General features: G+C 45.3%; 1 protein-coding gene across 1 annotated transcript in view; it reads right to left on the bottom strand.

Moving 5' to 3' along the window:
- Window positions 1–27,308, bottom strand: part of PLXNA4 (plexin A4) — a 497,373-nt gene that overhangs the window by 98,695 nt on the left and 371,370 nt on the right. Inside the window, exons 8-9 of the mRNA XM_054399894.1 lie at window positions 25,713–25,827; window positions 6,845–7,045 (exon numbers count right to left, since the gene is read on the bottom strand). Of these exons, the coding sequence (XP_054255869.1) occupies window positions 6,845–7,045; window positions 25,713–25,827 (316 nt within the window). The remainder of the gene's footprint in view (window positions 1–6,844; window positions 7,046–25,712; window positions 25,828–27,308) is intronic.

Below are 27,308 nucleotides of genomic sequence, written 5' to 3'. Positions count from 1 at the left end.
CTGGATACTACAGGTAAGAGCATCCATACCTTTAGGGCTTGTATGTAAAAATTGCCTTGCATAACTTTCTCTAGCACAGGCAAAACTGCTCAAAAGATGTAAACCTGACTACTAATATGGCCAAACCTGGATTCTCACCATGCAAATCAAAGCAGCAAATTACAGGCAATTTAGAAGCCCAAACTGAGAAAGAGAGTCTGCCCTTCCAGAAAGGCAGACTGCCTCTCATCAGGAAATGCTAAAAATCTGCTAGAAGGAGCTGCTGCAATCTGCAGGAGTAGCAGAGTGTAGTTTGAACTCCCAAGTACCAGCTTTTTGCCTCTTAAACTCTTTGCCACTATTGATACTCCTGCAAGATGGCCTGACCCCATCATATCACTTGGCCATGTTAGTGGCTTCAGATGCTGTACAAAAGCTACCATAAATATATTGACTGTTTCTCTCATGGAAGTTCACTATGCTCAGACTGAGAGGACAGTTCCAAAATCAGTGACCAGTCCTACCACAGCTATGCAAAAATAAGCTGCCTTTATGGAATGATACTGAAATCTGCAAATTCCTGTCTGTTTTGGGCATCCTGTTACTACAGGCACCCTGCATTACAGGAACTCATCTTCACAGACCTCTGAAGCTACATAATTTGTTCAAGTCATAGAATCATAGAATGTTTTGGGTTGAAAGAGACCTTAAAGATCACCTAGTTACAACCCCACTGCTATGGGGAGGGACACCTTCCACTAAATCAGGTTGCTCAAAGCTCCATCCAACCTGGCCTTGAACACTTCCTGGGATGGGGCATAGAATCATAGGATGATAGGGGTTGGAAGAGACCTCCAGAGATCAAGTCCAAGCCCCCTGAAAAGCAGGATTATGTAGGGCAAGTCACACAGGAATGCATCCAGGAGGGTTTTGAAGATCTCTAGAGAAGAAGACTCCACAACCTCTCTGGACAGCCTGTTCCAGTGCTCCGTCACTCTCAGAGCAAAAAAACTTTTTTCTCATGTTGAGAATTTCCTGTGATTGAGCTTACATCCATTGCCCCTTGTCCTTTGCATCCACAACCTTTCTGGGGAACCTTCTTGTTCCAATGTTTCACCACCCTCAAAAGTAGAGAATCTCTTCCTAATATCTAATCTAAACCTATCTCTTTCATTTCAAACTTGTTCCATCACTACACTCCCTGATAACGAGTCTCTCTCCATCTTTCTTATAGGCCTCCTTTAAGTACCGAAAGGCTGCTGGAAGGTCTCCCTAGAGTCTTCTCTTACCCAAGCTGAACAACCACAACTCTTTCACCCTGTCCTGACATGGGAGGTCCTCCACCACCCTGATCTTTGTGGCCCAATTCTGGACCCACTCAAGCAGGTCCATGTCTTCCTTGCACTGAGGGCCCCAGAGCTGATCCATATCCACGCTTGACATCTTGCTGTATCCCACTGGGATGCTGTATCAGAGGGTAAAGCCCTTTAATAGTTTGGCTTGGGCACACTTAGGACAATAAACCACGAGCAATTACATGATGTTTCCCCTCCATACCTCAGCCATGTTATTAAACACTGGAAAAAGCTCCCCAGGGAGGTGGTTGTATCCCCAACCCTAGAGGCTTTCAAAAGATGCAGAGATGTGGTGCTGAGGGACATGGTTTAGCACCAGACTTGGTACAGTTAGAGGATTGTTGGACTTGATGATCTTCAAGGTCTTTTCCAACCAAAATGATTCCATGATCCTGTGTCCAATAGTGGGGGACCATCTGCAGACAGCGTCATTTTAGCAACATTTCAGCATTAGTCTATCTTCCCTGACACCACATTTATGTACATCTCAGGCCTGGGGATGGTGACTCCACCACTTCCCTGGGCAGCCTGACCACTCTTTCAGTAAAGAAATTTTTCCTAATATCCAACCTAAACCTCCCCTGATGCAATTTCAGGCCATTTAATCCCTCCTTGCATCAATTTTCCAGCCCTAAATTGTAGGTAGAAAACTGAGAATCATAGAGTCATTTTGGTTGGAATAGATCTTTAAAATCATCATTTATTCAACAACTTCTTGCCCAAGTCACCACATCTCTTTGAACTCCACTTCCCAAAGCTTGGACTGAATTTTTCTGTCTGGGTATCACCCAGGATAATAAAGCCCACATCCTGATTGGGGTTTTTCTGGGATATTTGAGTGCAGCTAAATAATAATCATGCATCACAATAATTGAGATGTGAATTTACAGCCTACAGCCCTGTGCTTGACTTCCTTTGGCCACCCATAAGCGTTTTTTCCCACAATTCCTCATTTTCTTTCCCAGTTCTGCTTTTCTGTTGTTTGATTTTATGTTTTATCACTCTACTGTGTGAGCCAGCCACAGAGTCAAATGTTGCTGAAATCTTTTGCTCCAGTAGAATGATATGACAAATATATTTTTCTATCCCTAGATTAGACAGCACTTCCAGCTGGACTATCCAAAGTCTCACAACACACAAACCTGTGATGGACTTGAGGCAAATTATCAGCAGGGATTTTGCTGTCGAAAATCAGTCTGTGCCAAGGCCATGCAAAGGGTAGGGTCACACCAAGCAAGAATGTTGGCTGAGTCATTGAAGCAGTTAATGGCAATGATCCTGGCATGGTAAAGGTGGGTCATCTCTCACCCATCTCCCTGTTCCTCATACCACATGTTGCTGGTATTGGGCTGATTGCAAGTGCTGGGGTTCCCACTGTTCCCCACTAGGGAGGTTGCTCTCTGCACTAATAGATCCTGCAATTTCAGCCATTCCTGCTGACATTTTTACTTACTTATTTATATGCCTCCTTACCTCTCTGCCTTTTCATTTCTTCCCATCACTCTGTGCCCAGGCTGTCAGCAGAGCTATCATAAGTGCAATAAGGAATGGCAGGTAGGGTCTCTCTGAGTGATAATTGCATGCCTTGGGTGGTGTGATAGAGGACAAAGCCCAGAGCTGAGAGTCTCAAACCACTTGACAAGCACAATAATTGTCCCAGAGCGCACTGCCTGCAGTGACTTACTGCTGTTATCAAATGAAACATCTCCAGGAAAGACAGGAGGAGAGACAGAGCTGGCTGTTGACTAGACTGAGCACCTAGGCACCATCAGTGCTGGATATGACATTACTGACACACCATCAGATAGGCTGGTCCCACCTGGGTGTCCTCATAGCATTCTTTAAATGAAGTTGGAGCCATTTAGAGAAGTGCCTGCTTAAGATGGTTCATGATCCCAGGTGTAAATCTTGAGGGAGAAGGCAGTGGAAAGCCAAGAGCTAAGTCTTTCTCCTGTTCCTACCCCGTGTGAAAGCAGGAAAAGTCCTGCATTTTGCAGAAGTTATTCTGCAAGAGCTGAATTTTGAGCTCATTGGTGCCTAGTGTACAAAGGGAAAGGGGTTCATCTTGAGGCTTATGAAGGAAAATAAGCCAAGAATGATTGCTTAGTCTAGCACGCATCACCAACAGAAAGATCTGCTGGCAGGATTGCATTCCTTCAGGGACACACCATCACAACACGTCCTCCCACCCTCCTTTGGACCTTCTCCAAGTCTGCAATGCAGGTGCTACATTCAGTGTCTCATCCAGCAGCTCTGCTGAGTAAAAAACTCTGTTGAAGAGGGCGGATTCAATTTGCAAACAAGCTCATACAGCTGGTTCTAAAGCCAGGTGACCCTTGGAGCAGAATCTCATTGTGTCACTGGTTCCAGACTGAATGTAAATTCTGACAGGGAAGGAAATAATCATGATGGAGACATAACTGCAGCACTCTTTCCTTATTGTCCATGTCCTCTGCCACCTGCTCTAACACAGCTGGGGCTTCTCTATTCCCTTTTTGTATCTGTGTGAAGGTTTCTTTTGTCTGGCTCTCCCTTCCACATCTCTCAGTATCTGGAAAAATTCAAACCAACAATGAAATAACATTTCTAAGAAGAACATGAAAAGAAAAACTCAAATAAGAGAGTCAAAGTGTCTTCAAAAGAAAAGGGAAGAAATGAAAAAGAAATAAGGAAAGAGAAAGACAGGGAGAGGGGAGGCAGAAAAAAGGATAGAAAGAAGTTGAGTTTATTCCAAAATAAGCCTCTTTCTCTGACGAAAATTCCACCTGAGCCACCACCAAACATAGGACAAGTCTTCTACAGATACCACACAGCAGCATGGTCATGGAGTGCTTTGCCACTAGCCTGAGACTCAGCCCTGCCACTCTGCAAAGCTCAGGAGCAGCCTTGAATGTTCTGGTATGAAAACAAATATTAAAATTAACATGATGCTGTCACACCATTCAGGCATCCCATAAGCAAATGCAGCTCTGGGAATCATTGAAGGCCATGTCATTGGTCCTAGGCACCATCAACTTCTTGCAGCATGCAGAGAATAGTAATCATTACCTCTCAAAACCAGGGTCATTCATTGGATACCACAAATTCAGATGCTGAAAGAGACCCTCCAGGACTACTAAGGCAGTCAGTCTCTTCTCTCCTCAGCCCATCAGGTGGCATTGGCTGGATGAAAAGCTGGACAGGAGCCAGCAATGTGTGCTCACCTCCCAGAGGGTCAGCCGTGTCCTGGGCTGCATCCAGAGCAGCAGGGGCAGTAGGTGGAGGGAGGGGATTCTGTACCTCTCCTCTGCTCTGCTCAGACCCCACCTGCAGTGCTGGGGCCAGCTCTGGAGTCCTCAGCACGGGAGAGACATGGACCTGTTGGAGCAGGGCCAGAGGAGGCTACAACTATGATCAGAGGGCTGGAAAACCTCTGATAAGAAGACAGGCTGAGAGAGTTGGGGTTCTTCAGTCTGGAGAAGAGAAGGTTCCATGAAGACCTACTTGTGGCCTTCCTATATTTAAAGGGAACCTATGAGAAAGATGGGGACAGACTTTTTGTCAGGGCCTGTTGTGACAGGACAAGGGGTGACAGTCTCCCTAAAAGAGGAATATTTAGACTAGGTATAAGAAAGAAATGTTTTACACTGAGGTGGTGAAACACTGGCCCAGGTTGCACAGAGAGGTGGTAGATGCCCCATCCCTGGAAACATTCAAAGTCAAGTTGTTTAGGGCTCTAAGCAAACTGCTCTAGCTGAAGATGCCCTTGATCCCTGCAAGATGGTTGGAGTAGATGACCTTGAAAGGTCTCCTCCAACCCAAATCATTCTATGATTCTAGGTATGCCAGAGAATTTCTCACTCTAAGAGGTGGCTGCTCCCTTTCCCTACTAATACTCTTTGGACAGATCTGTAGACTCTGCCAAGGTTTGTGTAATATCCCTTTAACCACAGGTTTTCACTATTGTAAAATAAATAAAATTAAAAACCAAACCCAAACAAAACCCCCAAACCCAACAGTTTTTAAAGTGTAATATTTTCATAATTTCTGAAGACGTGAAACCTCAAACCTGCATGCTCACAGACCAGTTAGCAGTAATGACAATCAGAGGGGAGGAGAGGGACAAAGAAATAGGTACAGAAGTGTCACTGAGAAGATATTTGCTTGCCACAGATCATAAATGTGTGAACTGTCTATAACCTTCAGCACACTGCTTAATGCAGCAGAAGATGTTGTGATGGATTTTAAAAAGCACTGCCTGGCATGGAGGGGCATAACTGCAGTGAAGTGGCTAAAGCCTGTAATTAGCTCTTTGATTAATAAATCATCTAGTAGTAACAGCAATGAAAATGACTCATCTTGGAGACATGAATCTCATGGAGAAACCTTCAGAAAGTAGAGAGCACCACTGCATATGCACAGCTCCTGGAAGATGCCAGTGTTTGCTCCCAAAACTGGCATTGCTGCAGTGACAACACCGCTGTGACTCACAGAGCCTGCACTGGGGAGGGAGTTACATGGTCTCGCGTTGCAGATGGAAAAGCAGAAGTGGGCAGAGACAGATAAACCAAAGGTCATGCACAGTCAGTGGCTGGAGGAAGGTTTACAGAATCATAGAATCACTGAATCACAGAATCATAGAATCATTAGGGTTGGAAACGACCTCTAAGATCATCCAGTCCAACCATCAACCACCATGCCCACTAACCCATATCCCAAAGTGCCGTGTCTACGCATTTTTTTAATACCTCCAGGGACGGTGACTCCAGCACCTCCTTGGGCTGCCCAGGCTGTTCCAATCCCTGAAATATTTTACAACATCCAATTTAAACCTCCCCTGGTGCAACTTGAGGCCATTTCTTCTTGTCTTGCTAGTTAGTTGAGAGAAGAGACCAACACCTACCTGTCTTCAACCTCCTTTCACATAATTGCAGAGCAAGAAAGCCTCCCCTCATCCTTCTCTTCTCCAGAGTCAACAAATCCCAGCTTCCTCAGCTCCTCCTCATCAGTCATGTTTTCCAGATCTCTCAGCAGCTTCATTTGTCTCAAGCCTTCAGCATCTCACCCATCTCTTGGCCCATTACATTCTGGCATCTATCACATTGTTTCATGAAGTTTTATATGCCCCATCACCAAAACCCCACATAGTAAAGTTAACTCTCAATGTTGACATCAACACCTTGTCCTTTTGAATGCACACAAAGATGTGTCACTGTGAGGATATGAGCAGGTTAAGCTGGTAATGTCTATGGATCACAGCTTAGGTGCTCCAGAAAGGGCAAATACTGGCATCCAAGGGCAGAAGCAGCTACTGAGTGGTGACATTTGGGCTAGCCAACCTTTCAAAGTCCCTTCCAAACCAAACCATTCTATGATTGTAAGATACCATCCAACTCAAAAGGGCCATAAAGGGCAGTTTACAAGCTACCAAATCCTGGACTGTGGGCTGCAACACAACCCCATTTCCCAGTGGGACAGTACTCTAGGTCCTCCTGGTCCTCCTTGTCCCCAAACATTTAGGGCTTACTTACCGAAGTGTTCTGGCACTGCACACTGGAGCTGTTGAACCTCAAGGCAGGTACCCTCTGCTCATTGCCCTGGATGTTCAAGATGCACTCATAGCCTCGTTGGCCTGATTGTGGCTGGGGAAGGTTCTTGGCCTTCAGTGTGATCGGCTTGATCACTTCCACCGGCACCAGGATCTTCTCTGCCTGCAGCAGCTGGGGACAGTCCTAGGGAGAGAAAAAAAACAACACACTAAATCAGCACATGGATTTCCCAGCCCCAGGTGGAGTCCTCTGATGCTTCTCAAACCTTCTCACTTCATGGTTCACTTCAATTGATTACAAAGCCTTGGCACCTCCCAGGGCCTCAGCCGACTACAAGCGTATCCAAGAGCGCTGCTGGGAAGGCTCAGATAAACAGGTGAGGGAGGATTTCTTTTACAGACCATCCTTTCCTATCTCTCTTTTTTTGCACTACAGGCTTTCAACCTTCAGGACCCAGGGAAGTTACCTCTGGTGCTTTTTAGTACCTGCTCTGTTAATCAGGTAGCGGAAAAGCCATCATGTTTCCTCCAGGGACTTAGCCCAATCACAATGCCATGACATGAGATGTGAATATAGCGAAATTCCGAGCATAATTCCTTGCTCCCTCAACAGCCAACACACCATTGTACAAAAGGCACAGCTCCAGCTAGCTCTGGCAAGGCATGTGGTAAGCTACAGAGTCTGGGCTGGTAAACAGAGAGTTTGTTTTGACTTAGAAGGGGACAGAATATTTGCCATAGAAGAGAATCTGACAATCATTAAGCTTGGAAGAGACCTCTAAGGTCATCATGTTCAACCATCAACCCAGCACCACAATTTCCACTAAAACATATCTACACTCTTTTTAACCACCTCCAGGGATGGGGACTCCACCACCTCCCTGGGCAGCCTGTTCCAATGCCTGACTACTTTTTCAGTCAAGAAATTTTTCCTAATATCCAATCTAAACCCCCGCTGGTGCAACTTGAGGGCGTTTTCTCATGTTCAGTTGCTTGTTACTTAAGAGAAAAGAACACCCACTTCATTGCAACCTCCTTTCAGGTGGTTGTAGAGAGCTGTAAGGTCTCCCCTCAGCCCCTTCTTCTCCAGAAACATCTATTATGGGTGAATCTAGTTCCCACGAAACTGGATTCCGTTATGCAGCGTGTGGAGACCCTTCGGTAAGGCTTGCCACCGTTTTACCAAAGGAGCAATGACGAGTGGTTGGAGGTTGAGAATCCACTCCCTCTTGGTGGGTCCACCATATGGGTAGATGTTTGGGCACCTGAAGCTGTAATGCAGAAGGCTGCATTCAAAGACTCATTAATTCATACAGCTTTAGTTGGAGCAGCAATGTGCTGCTTCTTCACAATACAATCAGGCAACTGCCAGCTGTCAAATTCCAGTGTTCCAGGCAGCTACCAGCTCTTTAGGAAATGACTGCAGTGTTCACCTGGCTAATCCAAGGCAGCTGGATATAAAATGGGATCCCTCAAAAAGCCACTACAACAGGCTGCAAAATACAAGCATCCCAGATGCACAGACCACGTTGCCTTGATCACTTCTGAATGCCTGGCTGTCCCCTCTTTAAAGACTTTTCAACTCCTAGATGTCAAGGAAAAGCCTGTCTCCTTTTTTTTTTTTTTTGTTTTTTGTTTTTGTTTTCCTCCAAAAACTATTTGGCACACTCTGTAGAACACCACAGTATCGTGACTGCAACACCATTTCAGCCTGTCCTGTCCAACTTAAAGCCGGGTTGTCCAAAGTTAAAGACAGGCCTAGCTGGTGCAAGCAGAATCAGGCAACTTATGTAAGGAGGTGCAAATTTAATCTGTAGGTGTAGGCAGGGGATTTCAGGAGGAAAATGACTCATCCAGAGCTGGAAAGTAGGGAAAGAGACTGGAAGGCTCAAAAGTGGACCTTCTGCCTTATGAGAATCTGGGACTTTATATTAGAGTAGATGATGGAAACATCTTACTGAAGCAAAGATCTTAGGAAGATAAAGAAATGGATTAGATGTACAATGTCTGTGGTTACGCCAACCAGGAATAGAATTACAAAAGCCATCAATCATCACACTATGAGTGTGAGCTGATGGATGGCCAGAGGCAGGAAGAAAATCCAGTAACCACCCAGCACATCACTGCAGTGAAGTCCAGAAGCCTTCCTCAGTCCTAGTGGGAATACCAAGCTGAAAAGCCATCTGGGGCAACTCACGTCTCATCTGCATTGATAGGCTGGTCCTAATGGTGTAAGTACTTGCTGATGGACTTCAATTGGCTTTACTCAGGCTAACACCAGAACCAAGAGAGTCAAACACACAGTGACTGGAGCTAGATGGAGATAAACTGTTTTGGGTCTGGTCCCCATGTGTATAGGCAAATCCAGCACAAGGCCTATCTTAGTAAGTGCTACCAAGGAATGAGGCTTAACAGGCCACTATGTTAACCTGGCTGGATGGTGTAAGAATGGAAGGCAGAAAGCCCATGTGGTACTGCATTTCAGTGATGGGCTTCACCACCGTGATTCTCTGCTGTCTTGGGCATTCTGGTGCCGAGCAGCACTTCAACAAGCAGGTATGTGAGGATGCTCCAGGAAGCTAAGTGTATGAGCACTGGAAGCTGCCTTATATCTCATCATGTACAAGACACAGCCAAAGAGGAGAGGAAAGAGGAGTTCTTCAGGAGCTACACTCTGTTGCAACATTCTCTGCTCTTGCTATTGTCCTGTCCCATGACGAAACGTCCCCAGGGAGCTACCAATGCTGAAACACAATGGTTAGTGGCAGAGAAAAGGGCAAGGCTTGACAGTCTGAAAAGTCTTTCCAACCTTGAGTCTAATGATCTCTCCCTGTCAAGGCACATTGGAATTAATGTGAAACCCAAACTGCATGCAACATTTGCTGTTCAAATGTGCACCAACCTAGGCAGCAACAGAGTTTAGCCCTCTGATAATCAAGCTGCATCCTTCTGTAGGCGTCCGCATTGGTGACAGTGGACACACAGACACAGACAAGTGTGGTCAGAGACAAATTGCTGTAAATATATATGGGAGAAGATGCATTCATCTGACCTCATTAGTCAAACTACCATCAAAAGATTTTCATTGCACTATAAAAGGTACAATGTGGATTGGCACAACACTGACAGGGAAGAATGCTCCTGCAGGTAGAGTGGCCCCTTTGGGGTTGAGATCTCTATTCAGCACCTCTCTCACAACTATTATTTTGTTCCTGCCATTGGAATGTGCTGCCCAGGGAGGTGGTGGAGTCACTGTCCCTGCAGGTGTTCAAAAAAGGATTGGATGTGGCACCTGAAGCCATAGTTTAGTTAGTCATGAGGTGCTGGGTGATAGGTTGGACTTGATGATCTCTGAGGTCTTTTCCAACCTTATTGATTCTATGATTCTATGATTTTAAGGCTAGTTGTAGGGCTAAGTAGATATTTAGCATGAGAAAGTGAGGCAGGATCTAATTCTGAGTGGCTTAGACCCCTAAAGCCCAGAGGGAAGGGAAGTGAGGTAGCCTAGCCTATATTAAAACAGGAGTAAGAGTTTCCAGTTATGATCACACCAGCAGATACCACATACAAATACCATTTGGGAACATATGGGTTCAACACCCTTCCTCTTCACTTGACCAACATGTCTGGGGGCCTCTGAATCACCTCATTTCCCTTCTCCTGGCATTAGAAAAGACCTTGGCAACATCATCTCCCTTTTTTTTTTCCCCTCCCCAGCTATAGGAGTTGAGAAGGAGATACACTGGCAGAGTGAATCAGTGGGACAGGAGGATGGGAAAGCCCTATCTGCTGCTGAGCAGCCGTTTCCCAAGAGTGGGCATTTTGCTTGATGTCTGTCAAATAGAAAAGCTTCTAAAGGGGGCTGGAGGATGGGGGTTGAAGATAGTCCACTATGTTACCTGCAGGCCAATCCCAGCTCTTCAGCCTGGTCTTTCTTCTCTAGCTTTATCCTGTCCCCCTCCACCACTGGTGCTGTAACCTTTCCGATAACACTTGTTTCAAGTTCATTAACAAGCAGTGATTGCAGCAGCCCCAAAACAGGATTCGTTTGCATATAAAAAGCTTTGCAGTGCTGTGAGGAAGTTCATTATAGATAATTGAAGAGGCGAGCGCCATAAAGAGGAAATCCTCCCAATGTGGCTTTATCTGATCGACCTAATGTTCTTTCTAATTGAAACAGGGTGGGGGAAAAAAGGCAATTTCATTGGGTGATGTACTGCATAAAATCTCAGAGCTTAGACTAGGCTCTGTGTTTGGATTCAAACATAGTTCTTATTTTACAGTTCATGTCAAGCTTTGGTTGCCTGGTCAGATTTGCGTTTTTGAGAGTAAAATATCAACCTGCTCAGAGGACCCTGCAGCAGGACCTAAGCAGAAGAGTCCTTAAAACAGAGTTATTGTGGGCCTTTTCCATGGGAGGCAGTTTCTCTTCACCTTTCCTCTGTGATGGACATCACCTAGGTTAGCTAAGTACAATTTTCACATGATGTAGGAGAAATAAAAACATCCATGGCCAACAACTCTGCTAACGAAGGGCACAATCCTGTCCCTTTTGTCTCTGGTATATAGTAAGTTAAACCTTTCCTTCACTCTAAGAAGAGCTGTTTCAGAGTCCAGAGGAGCTAAAATCCGGTTTAATGTGTACCAGGGCAACACATTTGAAAGCAGACTCTTGTTGAGTAATTTTGTCTATGTGGCTTCATTCTACTCCTTAAATGCTTTCAAATGAGTCAGTCTTTTAAATAATATCTTCCACCCTTGCCAGTTACTCGTATCAGCAGTGATGCACACCTCAGATCACCAAATTTTGCCAGTTATCAAGCCAGAGAGCTTTTGCAGTGAAAAACGCTGCATGAAATGGGCTGTACTCATTGGGTCAATGCTAGTTTAATTTTCTTTATTTATAACTCCTCATAGAATGCCTCCAAATGTGTTGTGCTGTAGCTTGCAGAAATAATGAAGTCTCAGAAATATGAGAACCCTCTCTCTCCTTTTCTCTCACATATATGTAATGACTCTCATCACAGCTATACATGAATGAGTCCCCAGTGAAAGCCATCATGAGAATTCAGTCAAAGAGGGTGATGAAACCTCTCTAGGGCTATGTGGTCTTAGCCCTGATCTAATTAGTTTGATTCTTTATGGTGCTTCATACATTTATACTTATGACTTAAAGGAGATTTCACCATGTTGTTTTCCAGTATAAAATGGAGACTGACTAAATTATTTATCATCCTCTCCTAGGGAGGAAGCATGTAGGGATCTTTTACAGCCTCATGATACTTCATGGATTTTCTTCTGACTTTACTTTGCACAGTTTAATTCTCCGTTACCATTTATGGCCAGGATCAGGAACCCAAGCTTCATCAAAGTGCTTTCTATTATCCAAAAGAATATGGGTCCAATCTACTTTGAATGGCAGACATCCTACATGGGAACAGGTAGAACACCCATGAAGGTTTAATATAGTGACCTACCCACCTATAAACAATCTCTGCCTTATATTGGTGTCCCAGTTCACTGGTCTTCCCTGTGCATCTCCTGTCATCCAGAGCATTCAAATCAGGAAATCTTTCTTATTTTTCCTTCATACTGCTCCCTCATGGTCTCTGGTAGCATTGGTTGGATCTCCATTTTCTACAGAAGGAAAATGGAGCTCATCTATTGATGACTGCACTGCAGGCACTTCTGGCAATATAAACTCAGTTCTTGTCAATGGATTTTCACCCCTCCTTTCCCAGAAGAGAAGGAGTCATCCCCATTCAGAAGACATAGCCACCACCACCAATTCCTCCATTACTGATCTCAAAGCATCCAGTTACCCATCTCCTGGTGCTTTATACAAGCCTTTTGACTGGAAGGAACATGACCAAAAAGTGAGTCTAAGTGGGGACCATAACTTACTCAAGCCCTTCAGGATACCATGAAAAAAGATACTCAAACTGTTATTTACTCATGTGTTACATAAAGACAGTGCATCTCTTCATGTGCTTAGCTGCAATGTACCATTTTCTCTGTGTCCTCTGTCCCTCAGCACTTATCTACACAGTTTTGAAATTCTTCCAGGGATGGAGAGTCTTATCACTGCCCTGGGCAACCTGTTCCAGGACTTGACAACCCTTTTGAGGAAGAAATTGTTCCTCACGTCCAACCTAAACTTCCCCTGGCACAACTTGAGGCCATTTCCTTTTGCCCTATTTAATAATTAGATTATATTAAGAAGGGAAGGGAAGGGAAGGGAAGGGAAGGGAAGGGAAGGGAAGGGAAGGGAAGGGAAGGGAAGGGAAGGGAAGGGAAGGGAAGGGAAGGGAAGGGAAGGGAAGGGAAGGGAAGGGAAGGGAAGGGAAGGGAAGGGAAGGGAAGGGAAGGGAAGGGAAGGGAAGGGAAGGGAAGGGAAGGGAAGGGAAGGGAAGGGAAGGGAAGGGAAGGGAAGGGAAGGGAAGGGAAGGGAAGGGAAGGGAAGGGAAGGGAAGGGAAGGGAAGGGAAGGGAAGGGAAGGGAAGGGAAGGGAGAAAAGTAGAGGGGAAAAAAGGCAAGCAAAAAGAAAAGATATCTTTTTTTTTTTTTGTCATTGATTTTAGAAGAATTAGATTTCACCTGGACAAAAAGCAGGAAAACAACAAGTCACCTGATGAGAGGCAGCAGAGATTGCCTGAAATGTATTGCCTGAACTTCTCTCTGGCACCTCAGCATGGTCACCTTAGGTCAAGACTGTGACACTACTTGAGCAAAATCAGATGCTTTTTTAGCAGTTACAAAGCCCTGCTGCAAAGAAAGGGCTTCAGGCTCCAGGGCTGACAAGCTGGTTCCCTCCATGAATCACTTTTAAACTCTTGCACAAGCTCCCAGCCCCAGGATAATCTGGAGAATGAAGCAGCAAGGAGCTCAGCATTCCCAGTGCAGCGGGGGAAGGGATGAGTTACAGTCCACGATGTGTTTACATTATTACACCACTAATTCTTAGCATCATAAAAATTATATTTAAAATTTACACAAAGAGTGCTGGGCAATGTTATTAAGTTATAAAGTGGAATCAGGTCAATGCTTTGTAGGCAGGACTCCAAGCTTCATAAATTTCTGGATATACTTCCCCCAAATTTACATTGGCACCAGCAGCAATCAAACCAGCCACAAAAAAGCTCACCCGGTCAAAGAATTTTTTAATGCACCATATATTTTATCTGCACTTTCTAAGTTTACAATGTTGTTAGGTTGATTGATGGTGTGCTCATTTATTGGCATGGCAAAAGTAATAATACATGAAGAAAAAGCTCAGAACTTTAAAGGCATCTGATGAAGAGAAAGCAACAGGATTTATGGGAAGTGCAAACATCTGCAGAGACAACAAAGGAGTAATTGGGTTCTTGCATTGCTGTCACTTCTAGGGGCTCCTTTCTAGTTAAGAGTCTTCCATGCACTCCAGACAAAATACCAGCTCCCTTTTGTCAGATATTGCAAGTGATTTTGGTGCCTGGGAAAAGGCTGGTCCTCAGACTATGGAAGAAATGAGGCCCTGTTTGAGCCCTGTGCACTCTAGCAGCTACCAATTTCAATGGTGGCTTGCACAGATTGGTGTGTAGACCCAGCACTGGAGGAAGGGAGACCCACAGATCAGTAGGAGATCATTAGCTCAGCTGCCATAGCCTCTTGGGTCTGTGAATTCAGTGTTGTGAAGGTTAGAGAGTGAGGAGTGATGCTGATCACCAGAGAAGGGATACTCAAAAAGTAGAGGCTAAATGAAGACAATGAGCCACCTCTCACATGGCTCACTGCTGAACCCCAATGACTGGGAACAAAGTGACTTCCTCCAGGCCCCACAGGCAGTGCTGGGAAATAACCAATGTCTGCTGAGAGCTTGATCCCAGCCTAAGACTATCCTGCCTCTGAAGTCAGTCCACACATCACTGCTAATCAACATTAATGATTTTATCCTCCTTTAATTCTTTATTAATAAAGTCTTTCTCAGCTGGTCCATTATCTCACAAGGATCAAGGTCAGGCTGCCATAATTAGCCAAGTATCACATTTATCCTTTTTAAATAGAGACACAACATTAGCTTTCTTTCAGCCTTTTCCTGCTTTGACACACTCTCAGAAGGAAAAGTAATGATCTGGAGAGCAGGAGCCTTCTGGTCACTGGATGAAGGGAGTGACTAGTGACAAAAATAGTAGATGACTGTGTCATTAGGTACATCTGCTCAGAGGAGAGGTGCTGCTGGAGATGTGCTGGCAGGCTCAGTTCTGGTGTTTCCTGAGTAACTTCCTAGTCTTGAAATAGTAAAACTTATGAACATGTGCATCAAGGCAGGTGGTCTATGTACAAGAGACAAGATAACTCTCTATCTACTTGGACAAAGTCTGTTGTTTGTTAAAGGAAAACCATGCTTAAGCTTCAGAATAACACAGAGTAAAACTGGAACAAGCAAGGCCATGGAAAACACAGGGCAGTGCATAGGCAGCTTCCCAGGCTGCCCAGGGAAAGGATGGAGTCACCATTCCTACAGGTATTTGAAAGATGTGTAGATGTGGTGCTGAGGAACATGGTTTAGTGGTGACCTGGCAGTGCTGGGTTAATAGCTGGACCTGACCCTAAAGGTTGCTTCCAACCAAAATGATTATGTAATTCCATGATAAAAGAGTAATTAATTTATTCTCTGGTTATTACTATATAAATCTGCATCCTTCTGCCTAGGCAGCCTTCTGTCCTTCTATAAGGATTTCTATCTTCTTCCATTGAGAAGGGCAACAAAGATGTTGAAGAAGAACAAGTCTTATGAGGAGCAGCTGAGGGAACTGGAATTATTTAGTCTGGAAAAGAGAAGGCTGAGGGAGACCTTCTCACTCTCTACAACTGCCTGAAAGTAGATAATAGTGAGGTGGGGGTTGGTCTCTTCTCCCTAGTATACAATATTAGAACAAGAGAAAATGGACTAAAATTGTGCCATGGGAGGTTTAGAACAAATATTAGGAAGAATTTCTTTACTGAAAGGGTGTTCAGGCATGGGAACAGGTAGCCCAGGGAAGTGGTGGTGTCACCATCCCTGGAGGTGTTCAAGAAACATGTAGGCATGGCACTTTGGGACATGATTTAATGGCTTTGGTGGTGTTAAGTCAGTGGTTGAATGCAATGACCTTTGAGGTCTTTTCCAACCAAAACAATTCTGTGATGCTGTGGTTCTTTTTGAAGTTCACAAGACCTTTCATCTGTATCAAAGCACTGTACATCTATGCATGGCACCCCAGCAGCCCAAGGAAGCTGCAGATTTTTAACATGGTCATAATACCTCTTACTGCTCATCCATGTGGGTACCAATGACATCAACCTGTTGCTTCTCCACAAAGATATATTTCTTCTACCCTTGTGCCAACAAATGGGCTTTGCATGCTTATAGCACCTTCTCTAACCTCAGTCTCACTCAGAAGCCACAGGAAATCTCATTACGACATTCTTACTGATGTCTAACGTGGGTTGAGCCAAAACTGTAGTGCTTTCTTCACAAGACAGGACCAAAAATCTATTTCTCCTCTGAAACTGTCTATTGTTGAGAGCTCCAGACTTTGGCCCAGCTAGGCCAAGAAGGGCCAACAAATTCAGAAGTTAGTAGAGGAGACAGAGGTTGCACACACAAGGGTGTGTTGATGCAAACCCACCTCCTTTGAAAAACCAGGACAGAACCCCAGAAAGTCTTGACTTGCACAGTGGGAAGGTTGGAACCACAATATCATAGCTCTTGTCACCCTCTCCCTCACTGAGATCCATGACAGCATGAGATAATGTCCACGCCAAAGCAAATGGACTTCTGCTCAAAGACAATGGCGTGAAGGAGAGTCTGGGCTCAGTGTCCCAGAAATGCCCCAAGAAGGGCAGAAGACACATTCCAGCCTCATTTCTTATCTGCAGTTTCAACATCCTGAAAATATTTCTCCTTGGCCAGGTCTCAAAAGCTAACATGTCCCAAAGCAGTGAAGGAAGTTGATGATACAATGGAGAAAACCAAAAATATTCCAACTTCAGGACTAAATCATTGCCCTGGACTAAGTCTGAAGAGGTAACTGTCTTTCCTCTCTCAAATTGCAGGGTACCAAAGAGATCCCAGCAGTTCTACTGGTGTCCAGATATCCAGAGAAACCCTGTATCCATTCAAGGCATTACAATGACATTGCACTGAGCTAGGCTATCAAAACAACAGAAGCTCTTCCTGATGTTATTTCAAGGATGCTGTGTTGGTGTTGATAATATTCATCTGTGGGGACAGATGAATATTATCCTGCTGCATTTTAAGATCACTTTGTCCTGTGGGATAAATAATTTTCCATGACAAAGATGGCCAGCCCAACTGTTATGAGTGATGTTTAGCAGGGATGTGGTAATGGAGTTACATCTCCATTCCAAGAAATATCCCCGGGTTGTTCCTAGAAATTACATGAACATGTCCTTCATTAGTCACTCACATTGTGGCTGGAGAAACTAAGCTCTAACAAAAGAAAGGATGTATTAAGGTAGGATGGACCACTCACAGGGAGAAATTTTTTCATCAGGTCTCAGTTCCTTTTGTGATTTTGTTGGAGATGTCAACAACAACAGATGTGATGGAATTGCCCTGCACCAGGACATACTTCCTGCAGATCCAGACCTGGCTAAAAATTTCTGTGGAAGCTGAACAAGTTACCAGCCTTTTCTCCTGTGAGCTGGATGACTGTAGGGCAGAAAGGCTCAGAGATACCAAAAGGTACCCCAAAAAAAAAGCCACTTCACACCCAGACTTTCTATGTTTTTCCTCACCTCAGTGCAAGTCAGTATGACAGCAAATCATCTAATTTGTTTGTATATGCTCAAAGACTTCTTACGAAGGGCCCCCACTGTAAGATCACAGCTCCAGGTACTGCATGCTGCACAAGCACCTATTCACAAAGTCATTATCCAAATGGGAAGAGGGTGTAAGAGGAACAGGGGCACAGAAAGGTGAACGTGCCCAAGTCAGCACCCAGCTGGGAACAAAACTCTCATCTGCTGAAATAAAACCTGTGGCCTCATACACTACGTGATGGTGCCTCTGAGCAGTGTTTTTATGCTCTATCAGGACTCCAAGAGCAAGGGGAAAGCTTTCTACCTGGCCTCCAATTTCTGTGTTTAATTTCCTCTTATTATCTGAAGCATCCTCTCTGAAGAGGTTGTACCCACTACATGATACATCTCCATTTCTGAGTAAGGGCTTTAATGGTGGATGAGGGATGAAATGCCACACCCTGAAATGCAAACCAGGAGCCCCACAGCATGGCTGGATGCAAACCATCACCTACGGCTTCCTCCCCTCACTCCCTCTGGACAGGATGCTGTCAAGATTGTGGAGCCTCCATCTCTGGGGTCATTCACTACTCACCTGGACATCATCTTGTGCAACCTGTTCTAGGTGAACATGCTCTGGTAGGGAATTGGACTTAATGATCTCCAGAAGTCCCTCTTCTGACCCCTACCATTCTGATTCTGTGCTTGAAAGACTTGTAAGAGCTAAATAGATAATAAACACCAAACCCCCATGCTGCTTTAAAAGCAGGTGCCATGAAATGCATGCATCACCATGCCAGATCCATTCTGCATGGGGGGGCTCCTGTTGCCCACAGCAGCTGCCTCTGTAGAGCTGCTCCTGATCTCCTCTCCTGTGGTGTCTCTGCCTGCTCACAGCATTTGAAGACAGCAGGTTGCTTGCAGTTGCCATAGAAACTACACCTCGCATCCTCCCTTTATAATGATAGACAGGTGCCAGGATAAGTGAGTGGAAAATTGACAAGTGGGGAAGGATTTGTCGCTGGCCTCACTGCAACTGTCATTAGAGTCCCTGAGAAACGAGGGACACATTAATTGGAGCAGAGATGGGTTTTGTCTCTTTTCTGTGCTGATGCTTCCAGCAGCCACCTCTCTGGCCGGGTTAAAGCAGGCTGGAAACCGGAGCGGGAGGGAAACAGAGCAGTTGCCACAGCAACAACTGAAGATGCATCACCAGAAGGTTTGTCGCTGCAAGGAAGCAAGGAGTTGACTGTGTTCACTTGATGGCCCTGCAGGTCCTCTACCCTCTCCCCAGTGCAGACACCCAAAGAACTGTAGAATCATAGAGTCAGATAATTGTTTTGGTTGGAAGGATCATATCCATCCATGCACCAGGGTGAATTTTGGGATGAGGTAGGCATTGTGTCCATTTTCTGCACCCTGCAAAGAGGACAAAGCAGGACATCTGGGGGCCCTGAACAACTGTCTGCTGACATCTGGAGGTAAATCCCTCCCTAAGCCAAATAAAGATGCACTGACAGGGTGGGGAATGGTGTTCTGAGTTTACAGAATCACAGAATCAACCAGGTTGGAAAGACATCGGAGATCATCAAGTCCAACCTACTACCTAATATCTAACACCACCTGACAACTAAACCATGGCTCCAAGTGCCACATCCAATCTTTTTTTGAAGACCTCCAGGGAGGGTGACTCCACCACCTCCCTGGGCAGCCCATTCCACCGCCCAATTACTCTTTCCGTGAAGAACTTTCTCCTCACCTCCAGCCTACACCTCCCCTGGTGCAGCTTGAGACTGTGTCCTCTTGTTCTGTCACTGGATGCTTAGGAGAAGAGACCAACCCCCACCTGTCTTCAACCTTCTTTCAAGTAGCTGTAGAGAGCAGAAAGGTCTCCCCTGAGCCTCCTCTTCTCCAGGCTAAACAACCCCAGCTTTGCTACAGGCAAAGTCCATGATGAGGATATGTGGGCATTGTCACAAGGGAATGGCATGAAATGGCATAGAGTAGAATAGAATAAGAATATCTTCATATTAATCCAACTGCCTGACCACTTCAGGGTTGACTAAAATTTAAAGCATGTTAAGGGCATTATCCAAGTGCCTCTGATATCTGCCAGTTCAGGCTGAGCTGTCATTCCTACTGCCTACCTTCTTTATTTCCCTCTCTTCTCCCCTGATGGCATGGAAGCCCCATCCCTGGAGATATTGAAGGTCTGGCTTGAAGGGGCTCTGAGCAACCTGATTTAATTGGGGATGCCCCTGCTTACTGCAGGGAGGGTTGGACTAGACCTCCAGAGGTGCCTTCCAACTTAGTGCGTTCTAGGATTCCTTGCTTCGCCCAAAAAAACATTCCTAAGAATCCAATTTCCTTACATTTTTTTTCTCCCAAACCCAATCATCTTATATTTAGACTAGATACAATGAAGAAAATTTTTGCAATGAAGGCAGTGAAGCACTGTTCCAGGTTGCCCAGGGAAGTGGGAAATAACCCATCCCTGGAACCACTGCAGGTCAGGTTGTTTGGGGCTCTGAGCAACCTGCTCTGGTTGAAGATACCTGCACAGGGGTTGGACTAGATGATCTCTGATTCCATGATCTTTCAAGGTCCCTTCCTAGCCAAACCACTCTATGATTCTATGATTCTTCGTTCAGCATGAGGCATGAGGAAGGGTTGGGTGCTCCTCAGCAGCTGCTCTCCAGCATGCTGCTCAGATGGCTTTCTATTGCTTCTGACAAATTAATATTTGAAGCAGTTGTTTCTTTCATGTGGGCTTTGCTGTCGTTAGCACATACAACTCGACATAAAAACACTTTGGTGTGAGATCTTTTCTTCTCTGCTCCTTTTAGGCAGCAGATGAAAATCCTTTTAATAAAAAGCTTGTTTGGGGGAGGAAGAAAAACACAGGCGCACGCCAAGTCGGCTGAGCAGGGAAAGATGAAAACCTCCTTCAAGGTAATTAAATGATTATGTATCTTTTAAACCCAGTGGATAACAGATTTGTTATCTAGGCTTGTTTTTGGCTTTTGCCAGGTTTTTTTTCTCCTCCTCTTTCCTCCACATAAAGCTAAAATCCTTGCAAGGCCTGGAATAAACAGTGTTCATCTTAGAGAAGAAGGCACAAAAGAATATTTAATCCCTTATCCCATCAACTCAAGCAGGCTACCCCAGCTTCCACATCCTGGTACAGATATCTGTGAAACACTGTCATGGAAACTATCCACTGGACCAGAGCAGGTCTGTACAGAATCACAGAATGGTAGGGGTTGGAAGGGACCTCTGAAGACCATCGAGCCCACCCTGTCTGCTAAACGAGGATCACCTGGAGTAAATCACACAAGATCACATCCAGACAGGCTTGTAATCTCTCTCCAAAGAATGAGACTCCACAACCTCCTTGAGCAGTTCCAGTGCTCTGCTACCCTTAAAGTGAAGATTTTTTCCTTATGTTTACATGGAATCTCCTGTGTTCCAGTTTGTGTCCATTGCTCCTTGTCCTGTCACTGAATACCACTGGGAAGAGTCTGGCTCGTCATCCTGACAATCACCCTTTAGCTATTGATGACAAGATGGACGATGCAATCAGATATCAAGAGAGACAGGTGCTGCTTCTGCAGCTTCTATCACACCAGAGACCCTCAGAGCAATTGTTTTATTCCTCTGTGCCTCAGTTTCCTTCTACTACTTCTTGACTGCCTTACCCAATGGCAGAAGAAAATGACTAAGCAAGATCTTATCTGTGTATTTTGTCAAGTAAGGCTTAATTTCACAGTGTGTGAAGTGGTTTGTGGTGCAACATTAATACCTCACTACAACTTCAGCTATGGTCAGCAGCAAATGTCAAAAGCAGAGACAAGATGGTCAAGAAAAAAACCCAGAAATTTGGCCTGCTCCCCTCTGTCTTTGAGACTAATTCTCTCTGCTATTGCCACCAGCTTTCTTTGAGAAAAACAATAGCAAACCCAATCCACTTCAGTATTAAAATGTCTTTTTTTTTTCTCATTCCTTTCCTTCCCCTCCTTCCCTCAATAGCAATAATATCAGCTCCCTTTTCTAAAGCAAGAATTCACTGAGTGTTATTTAAAGGTAGTGGACTTGGCTTTCCAAAACCTGCTGTAAAGGGAAACTATATGCCTAGCTGAAGTATTTCTGCCACAAATCATCCAGAGACATCATCAACCCTTTCTAATCAAGCTCAGTAACCTAATCATAAACAATCATGCTTTCTGACTATGCTGGAGTCCTTCACCAGGAGCAAAAACGGGATTTCCCAAGGTTCCAACAGTGGTTGATACAGCTGTATCATAGGCAGAGCTGATTCACTAAGAACCTGACAAGTGACAGGTAAGAAAATGATGGCTTCTTGTTGACAGAGAGGGATGTTCCTTTTTTGTCCTTTCTCCATCTGTGGTTTAGTTTTGCCTTGTGGAGGCAGGACAATCAGTTCTATCTATCCACTGCACAATTCAAAGCCCTCCCTTGGGTGGTAGATCACAGACCACACAGATAGAAAGAGCATCTTGCCTTATGGACAGCTTTGGTCATAGCCAAAGCCTTTCTACTGTCCTGCTGGGTCAGTCTCAGATTCATTCTGCACTCTACACTAATCAACAACTCACACTACAAGGAAAACAAAACCAAAAAAAACCAAGATCCTCTCAGAGAACAGGAAGAAGACTTGAAAGAATGGCAGGTTGAGCCCAGGGGAATACAGAAACTCATGAGATGTGTTAAGGAAATGATAGAGTCAGAAGTACACGAGGTCACAAGCCTCCTTTCAAAGTGCTCCAAGCTGGTCCAGGGTGATTGATTGGTACCAACCCAGTCAATCCAATTGGCCCAGGGCATCTGGAGAGTGGGAAGCCTCTTCCCACGTGATGGCAAGATGTTATAGAGGCAAAGTGATAAAAAGATCACCTGGAGGTGGGTGTATCAACACGAGAAGCTGAAAGTCATAGTGAGGGGGAAGGGAGCAGGTTTGACATGCCAGCAATGATGATTACAGAGGGAAGGAGTTTCTGGCAGTGGTCCATATTACAGAGTAACACCAATGTTTGTTTGCTTGGCAGAGTCTCTTGGTGTAATCAGACCATATGATCCTGGAAGCTGGCCATGCTAATCTGCTCAGCAGACTCATGGAAGGACTGCAGATCGGATGATCCAACCATCCCACAATGGTAGTACAGTTTCTCACCAGTCCATCCTTGAGACTTACTGACATAGCAGGTACTCACACCTGAATGGTAACACACACTTCCCTTTCCTGATCTGAGGGTTCAACTGCTTGTAGAGGCAGGGATCAGAAAGAACATTGCAAACGGAGATGAAAGGCCAGCAAAAATAGGCCCACTCAAGGTGATGGTACATTTTGAGCATTCCTGATATTGTGATGGTATGGGGAGGTCTGGAAATAGACCTCAGTCCTTTCCATCTTGTAAGTCATGTTATGACATTGGCAACTGGGTGGAGGTCTGGATAGAGAGCGAGGAGCCAGGCTTGCCTTCGAGTTAACAAATGGTTTCTATTGTTCAAAGAACCTACTCAACGAATGGGCATGGGTACAGGACAGAAAAGGAAAAAACTAATGGTGAAAGTAAAAAATAGACAGTGGAAATTGCAGTGAGCAAGATGAGTCAGTGAGAAGATGGCTTCTCAAGAGAAGCGTGGGAGATCCATGCAGCATTTGTTCAAACTGCCATTTGACAAAACCTTTCTGGCCACAGAATGAATGTCAGTCTGTGTTTGTCAGAATGCACTTCTGATGTAATCCTCCCCCAGCCCCAGTGTCCTTGAGAGCCAAAAACACACAGATAGCAATGAGAATGATGCAGAAACTACAGGACATTTCTTTCACTGCCAAGTAGAAAGCTATCTCTGGAATTCTGGGGTTTTGCAAGGCCATTACTCTTGCAGATACTATCCAGTCATTCCAGTGCTGAGAAATGTTTCTTCTGCACAGCAGGCAGCAAAAACAGCTCCTGAGTTGAGCAGCTGACTGCCAAATGTTGTCTCCCATGGGAAGAATGTTTGTGCCCACAGATGCTTTTGCTGCAGAAGCCAAGAGGGCTGCAGGTTTCATTAGAAATGACCAATGTATCATGCATGTGTTTCATAAAGCCTTCACTGCCTTGGAGATCAACAGGTGTCTTCTATGTGACTCTCTGTGCTGCCACAAAAATTATTCAGAGCAACTTTGCAACATCAGAGAGAGAGAATTTGGACTGAATAGAGAAAGAACCATCTCTACTGACAGACAAAGCCCCTCAGACTGGAGCTGTCTCCTAGTCTGAAGACAATACCCTTCAGAAACAAAACTAGTGAGAGCAGATAAAGCAGCAATGGAAAAGGTATGATAAAATAGGTAGATCTGTAGAGGACAATGAGTCCACTGCCTCCTCCCCAATTCTGCAGATCAAGACTGTGGAGGGCATAAAGACCAGGGTCAGTAGCATCCCCAGTCCATTCCCTAAGGATCTAGGATGGCACAGAGCTTCTCCTTATCTCATTTCTGATGGGAACAAGTGTCAGAAGCACCAGGGATTGCTAGGGGTTGAGGGAGGAGGAGATGCACTGAGAGATGGAGGCACTTCACTTTGGGCAGAGGATTGGAGAAGAGAAGAGCTGGGAACTGGGAAGCTGAATCCTGTACTTTGTACATGAGAGACAACAGAGGGAGTCTGCAGAGGTGATAAATGGTGGTGGCGTTGCACAGCAGGACGCTGAGATGAAGTGTTCCAGGAAATGCCACCTGAGCAAGGGATTGAGGTCCTGCCAGTTCGAGGGCACAGAGACTTGTGCTCGGCAGGGCAAGACAAACTCTTCCACGGCTACATGTGAGGGAACAGAGCCTGTCTGGTTGGTATAATCCACCAGAAGGGCTGCCTTCCTTCACTGCTTCATCACCAAGCAGAGGATGCTAAGCCTTCCAGCGCCTCAGCAAGTTTTCCAGCAGGTTTACAGCAATTTCTGAATCCTGGTAGATGAACTGGCAACCTCCCTGCTCATGAATATTTATGGTTTATCCTAATGCCACAGCAGTTCAGGATGTCTGCTCCAGAACACCTCAACCAGCATGTAAGTGACATCTCAAACAGCACATAAGGAAGAGGTGGGAGGAAATGGGAGATGCCACAGAAGTGTGAAGACACTACCTGTGTATCATTTGGTCCAGCAAACTGGCTTGCCTGAGGCATGGGTTGGGGAACACGTTAGAGATACCAGACCCAGAAGGCAGCACAGGCAGCAGTGGGGATTTCATCCTCTGAATGCAACACACATTACCAGAACCTTCAGCAGCTGCCTCTGTGCCTGGTGGTTCAGCAGATATCAGATCTCATAATGGGTACTGGTCTCAAGAGACCAGGAAGACAACAAAGCATCTCAGGTCATTTACCAGACAGGTCAGGATGCTTTCAGGTCATTTCTCACCAGGAAGTAATTAAGTGGCTTCCTATCTGTATTCTCCTAAGCTCTACTTGTCTGCAAGTGCTTGTTACGAACCAGACAGCATTTTCAGCCCAGCAGCCAGCTCTGCATTAAGCCCCAAGGTCCAGTTCAGCTCAGCAACCGGCAATGAGATATTCCACAGCCTTGGCTGGAGGCAGTTTGATGGACTGGCCATTAGGCACCAGATCCAAGAAGCCACGGAGGTGTTCAAAGCTTGTCTGAAATCTACTGATGCTGTGACCATAGTCCTAAATCCTCCTCAGATCTCAGCAGCATGGGGCAGCTGTTCAGGGGCAACCTCTTTTCCTCCTGGAGGAGACACATGCTGAACGTTTCCCACCCCTCCCAGTCCCTTGGGAGCTCACAATGACTTTCTGAGGTAGCACACTCCCTGTAGTGTATAGGAGAAAGAGAACAGCTCCCTGGGCATCTGATAGAGCAGAGAGGAGAGGAACTATCTGTAAAGGAATAGGTGAGGGTCTCTTGGAGGGTAATCAGAAAAGGGATGGAGTGGAACTAGAGGTAGAGAAGGACTCTGGAACTGTTGGTTTGACCAAGGTCAAGACGTCATATCGACCCTGAGCAGCCCACATAGGAAACACATGCCTTGTGGCCCTGCCTACCTCAGGCAGCTTGACTCGTCCCTCCTGGAAGGAGCAGGAGCTGGGGTCATGAGTGCAGACATGGCGGTACTTGCACCAGTGACACCGGTAAGGGCTCTCCACGCATGACAGGCACCTGGAAATAGAGAGAAAGAGTAGTCACTTGGCCAGCTGGCTCCTATCAACCAACAGGACAGACTTTGAGGCTGATAGTGTTTCTCAAAGGGAAACAGAGCTCAGCAAACATTGCTTTTGCCATCACTAGCAGACAGCCAGAAGCTTTGAACTGACCTGACACCATAAGGTTGCAGGACAGTGCTGGACTTGCCATGTCCTGAACTGGTTGTCACTGTGATCACAAGTCTCTGAGATTAACTAAATAACTTACATTGCATTCACACCATTGTATCTAGAGTAATAATAATTGTTTGCTGTATTTTAGTTGTCCTATTAGAACTTTTAATCAGACTATCAAGAAGTTCTCAGATCTATAGATAAGAGGCATTTCCCTTTTTGCCCTTAACAAAAGCCTGAGTGTAACAAAAAAATAAAAGCTCAGGAGATGGGTGGAAACTGCTATAGTATTGCTACCTCCACAAAGAACTGCCCTGGGAGCTGCAAAAGCATTAAGACAAGGTGGTCAAGGGAAGCGCTAGTGGGAGAGGTGACACCCATGGAGAGCAGCCCCTGTGCACCAGCAGTGCCATCTGGCCAATTCTCTTACTCTCACATATGATACAGAGGCACAAATTGGGAAACACCAAAATCAGAGAGCCAGGGATGAGGTAGGGAATTTTCACTCCACTGTGTCTCACAGGCTTCTTAGTGTGAGCTCTGGCCAGAGCTAGATGGCTCCTGCAAATAACTGTGTTCTTCTTTTCCTTATCTCAGTGTAGAAGAGAAGACTATTGTAGCAGCTGCTTGGGAAGCAGAGGGATATTTATGATGTCATCTGCTCAGAGTGTAAGAAAGAGCTATTCCATCCATCTTACAAGGGTTTGCTCCCCTATGCCCCATAGACCGTGTGGAGTAAGGGCTGCAAACACTTCTCCTGGCTGTGTTACAGAACTGACTTAAACCTACATCCCACTTGGGTTTTTTAAAAATTTATTATGATGTCTTCTCACCAACAGCCAAACTGATCCATAACAAGCTCTCTACACACAACAAACCCTGTATGGTAGCACCTCCTGGTCACTCACACTGCTGCTGGCAATCTTCATGCAGCTGTAAGTTCTGAATGACCTGGAGGGGATTTGAAGGTAGAAAATTTTCCTGGTCCTTATGTGCCACTGGGTTTTTTAATGGGCAGGAGTGAAAAATATTACCTCTAGTAGAGCTTGGCTGAGCCCAACAGGCTGAGCACACCCACCCTGTGCCCTTGTCTCTGTGAAATCCTGCCCAGCTCCAATCCATTTTCAGCTCTGGTGCAGTGAGCTATTCTTCAGATTGGTAACAAGTGCTTGCTCTGATACATCAAATTAAAAATGGATGGTGTATTATAGTTTGTCAAGTAAGAAACCAAAACATGCCATAAATATTTAACACCACCATCTCTCCTGCTCTCCCCCCACCCCCAATCCCCTCCAACACTTGCTTTCTGATACTGTTTGTCAA

The sequence above is a fragment of the Indicator indicator genome, chromosome 3, assembly GCF_027791375.1.
Source record: "Indicator indicator isolate 239-I01 chromosome 3, UM_Iind_1.1, whole genome shotgun sequence".
Lineage (NCBI taxonomy): Eukaryota > Metazoa > Chordata > Aves > Piciformes > Indicatoridae > Indicator > Indicator indicator.
This window is presented reverse-complemented; position numbering and strand designations above follow the sequence as displayed.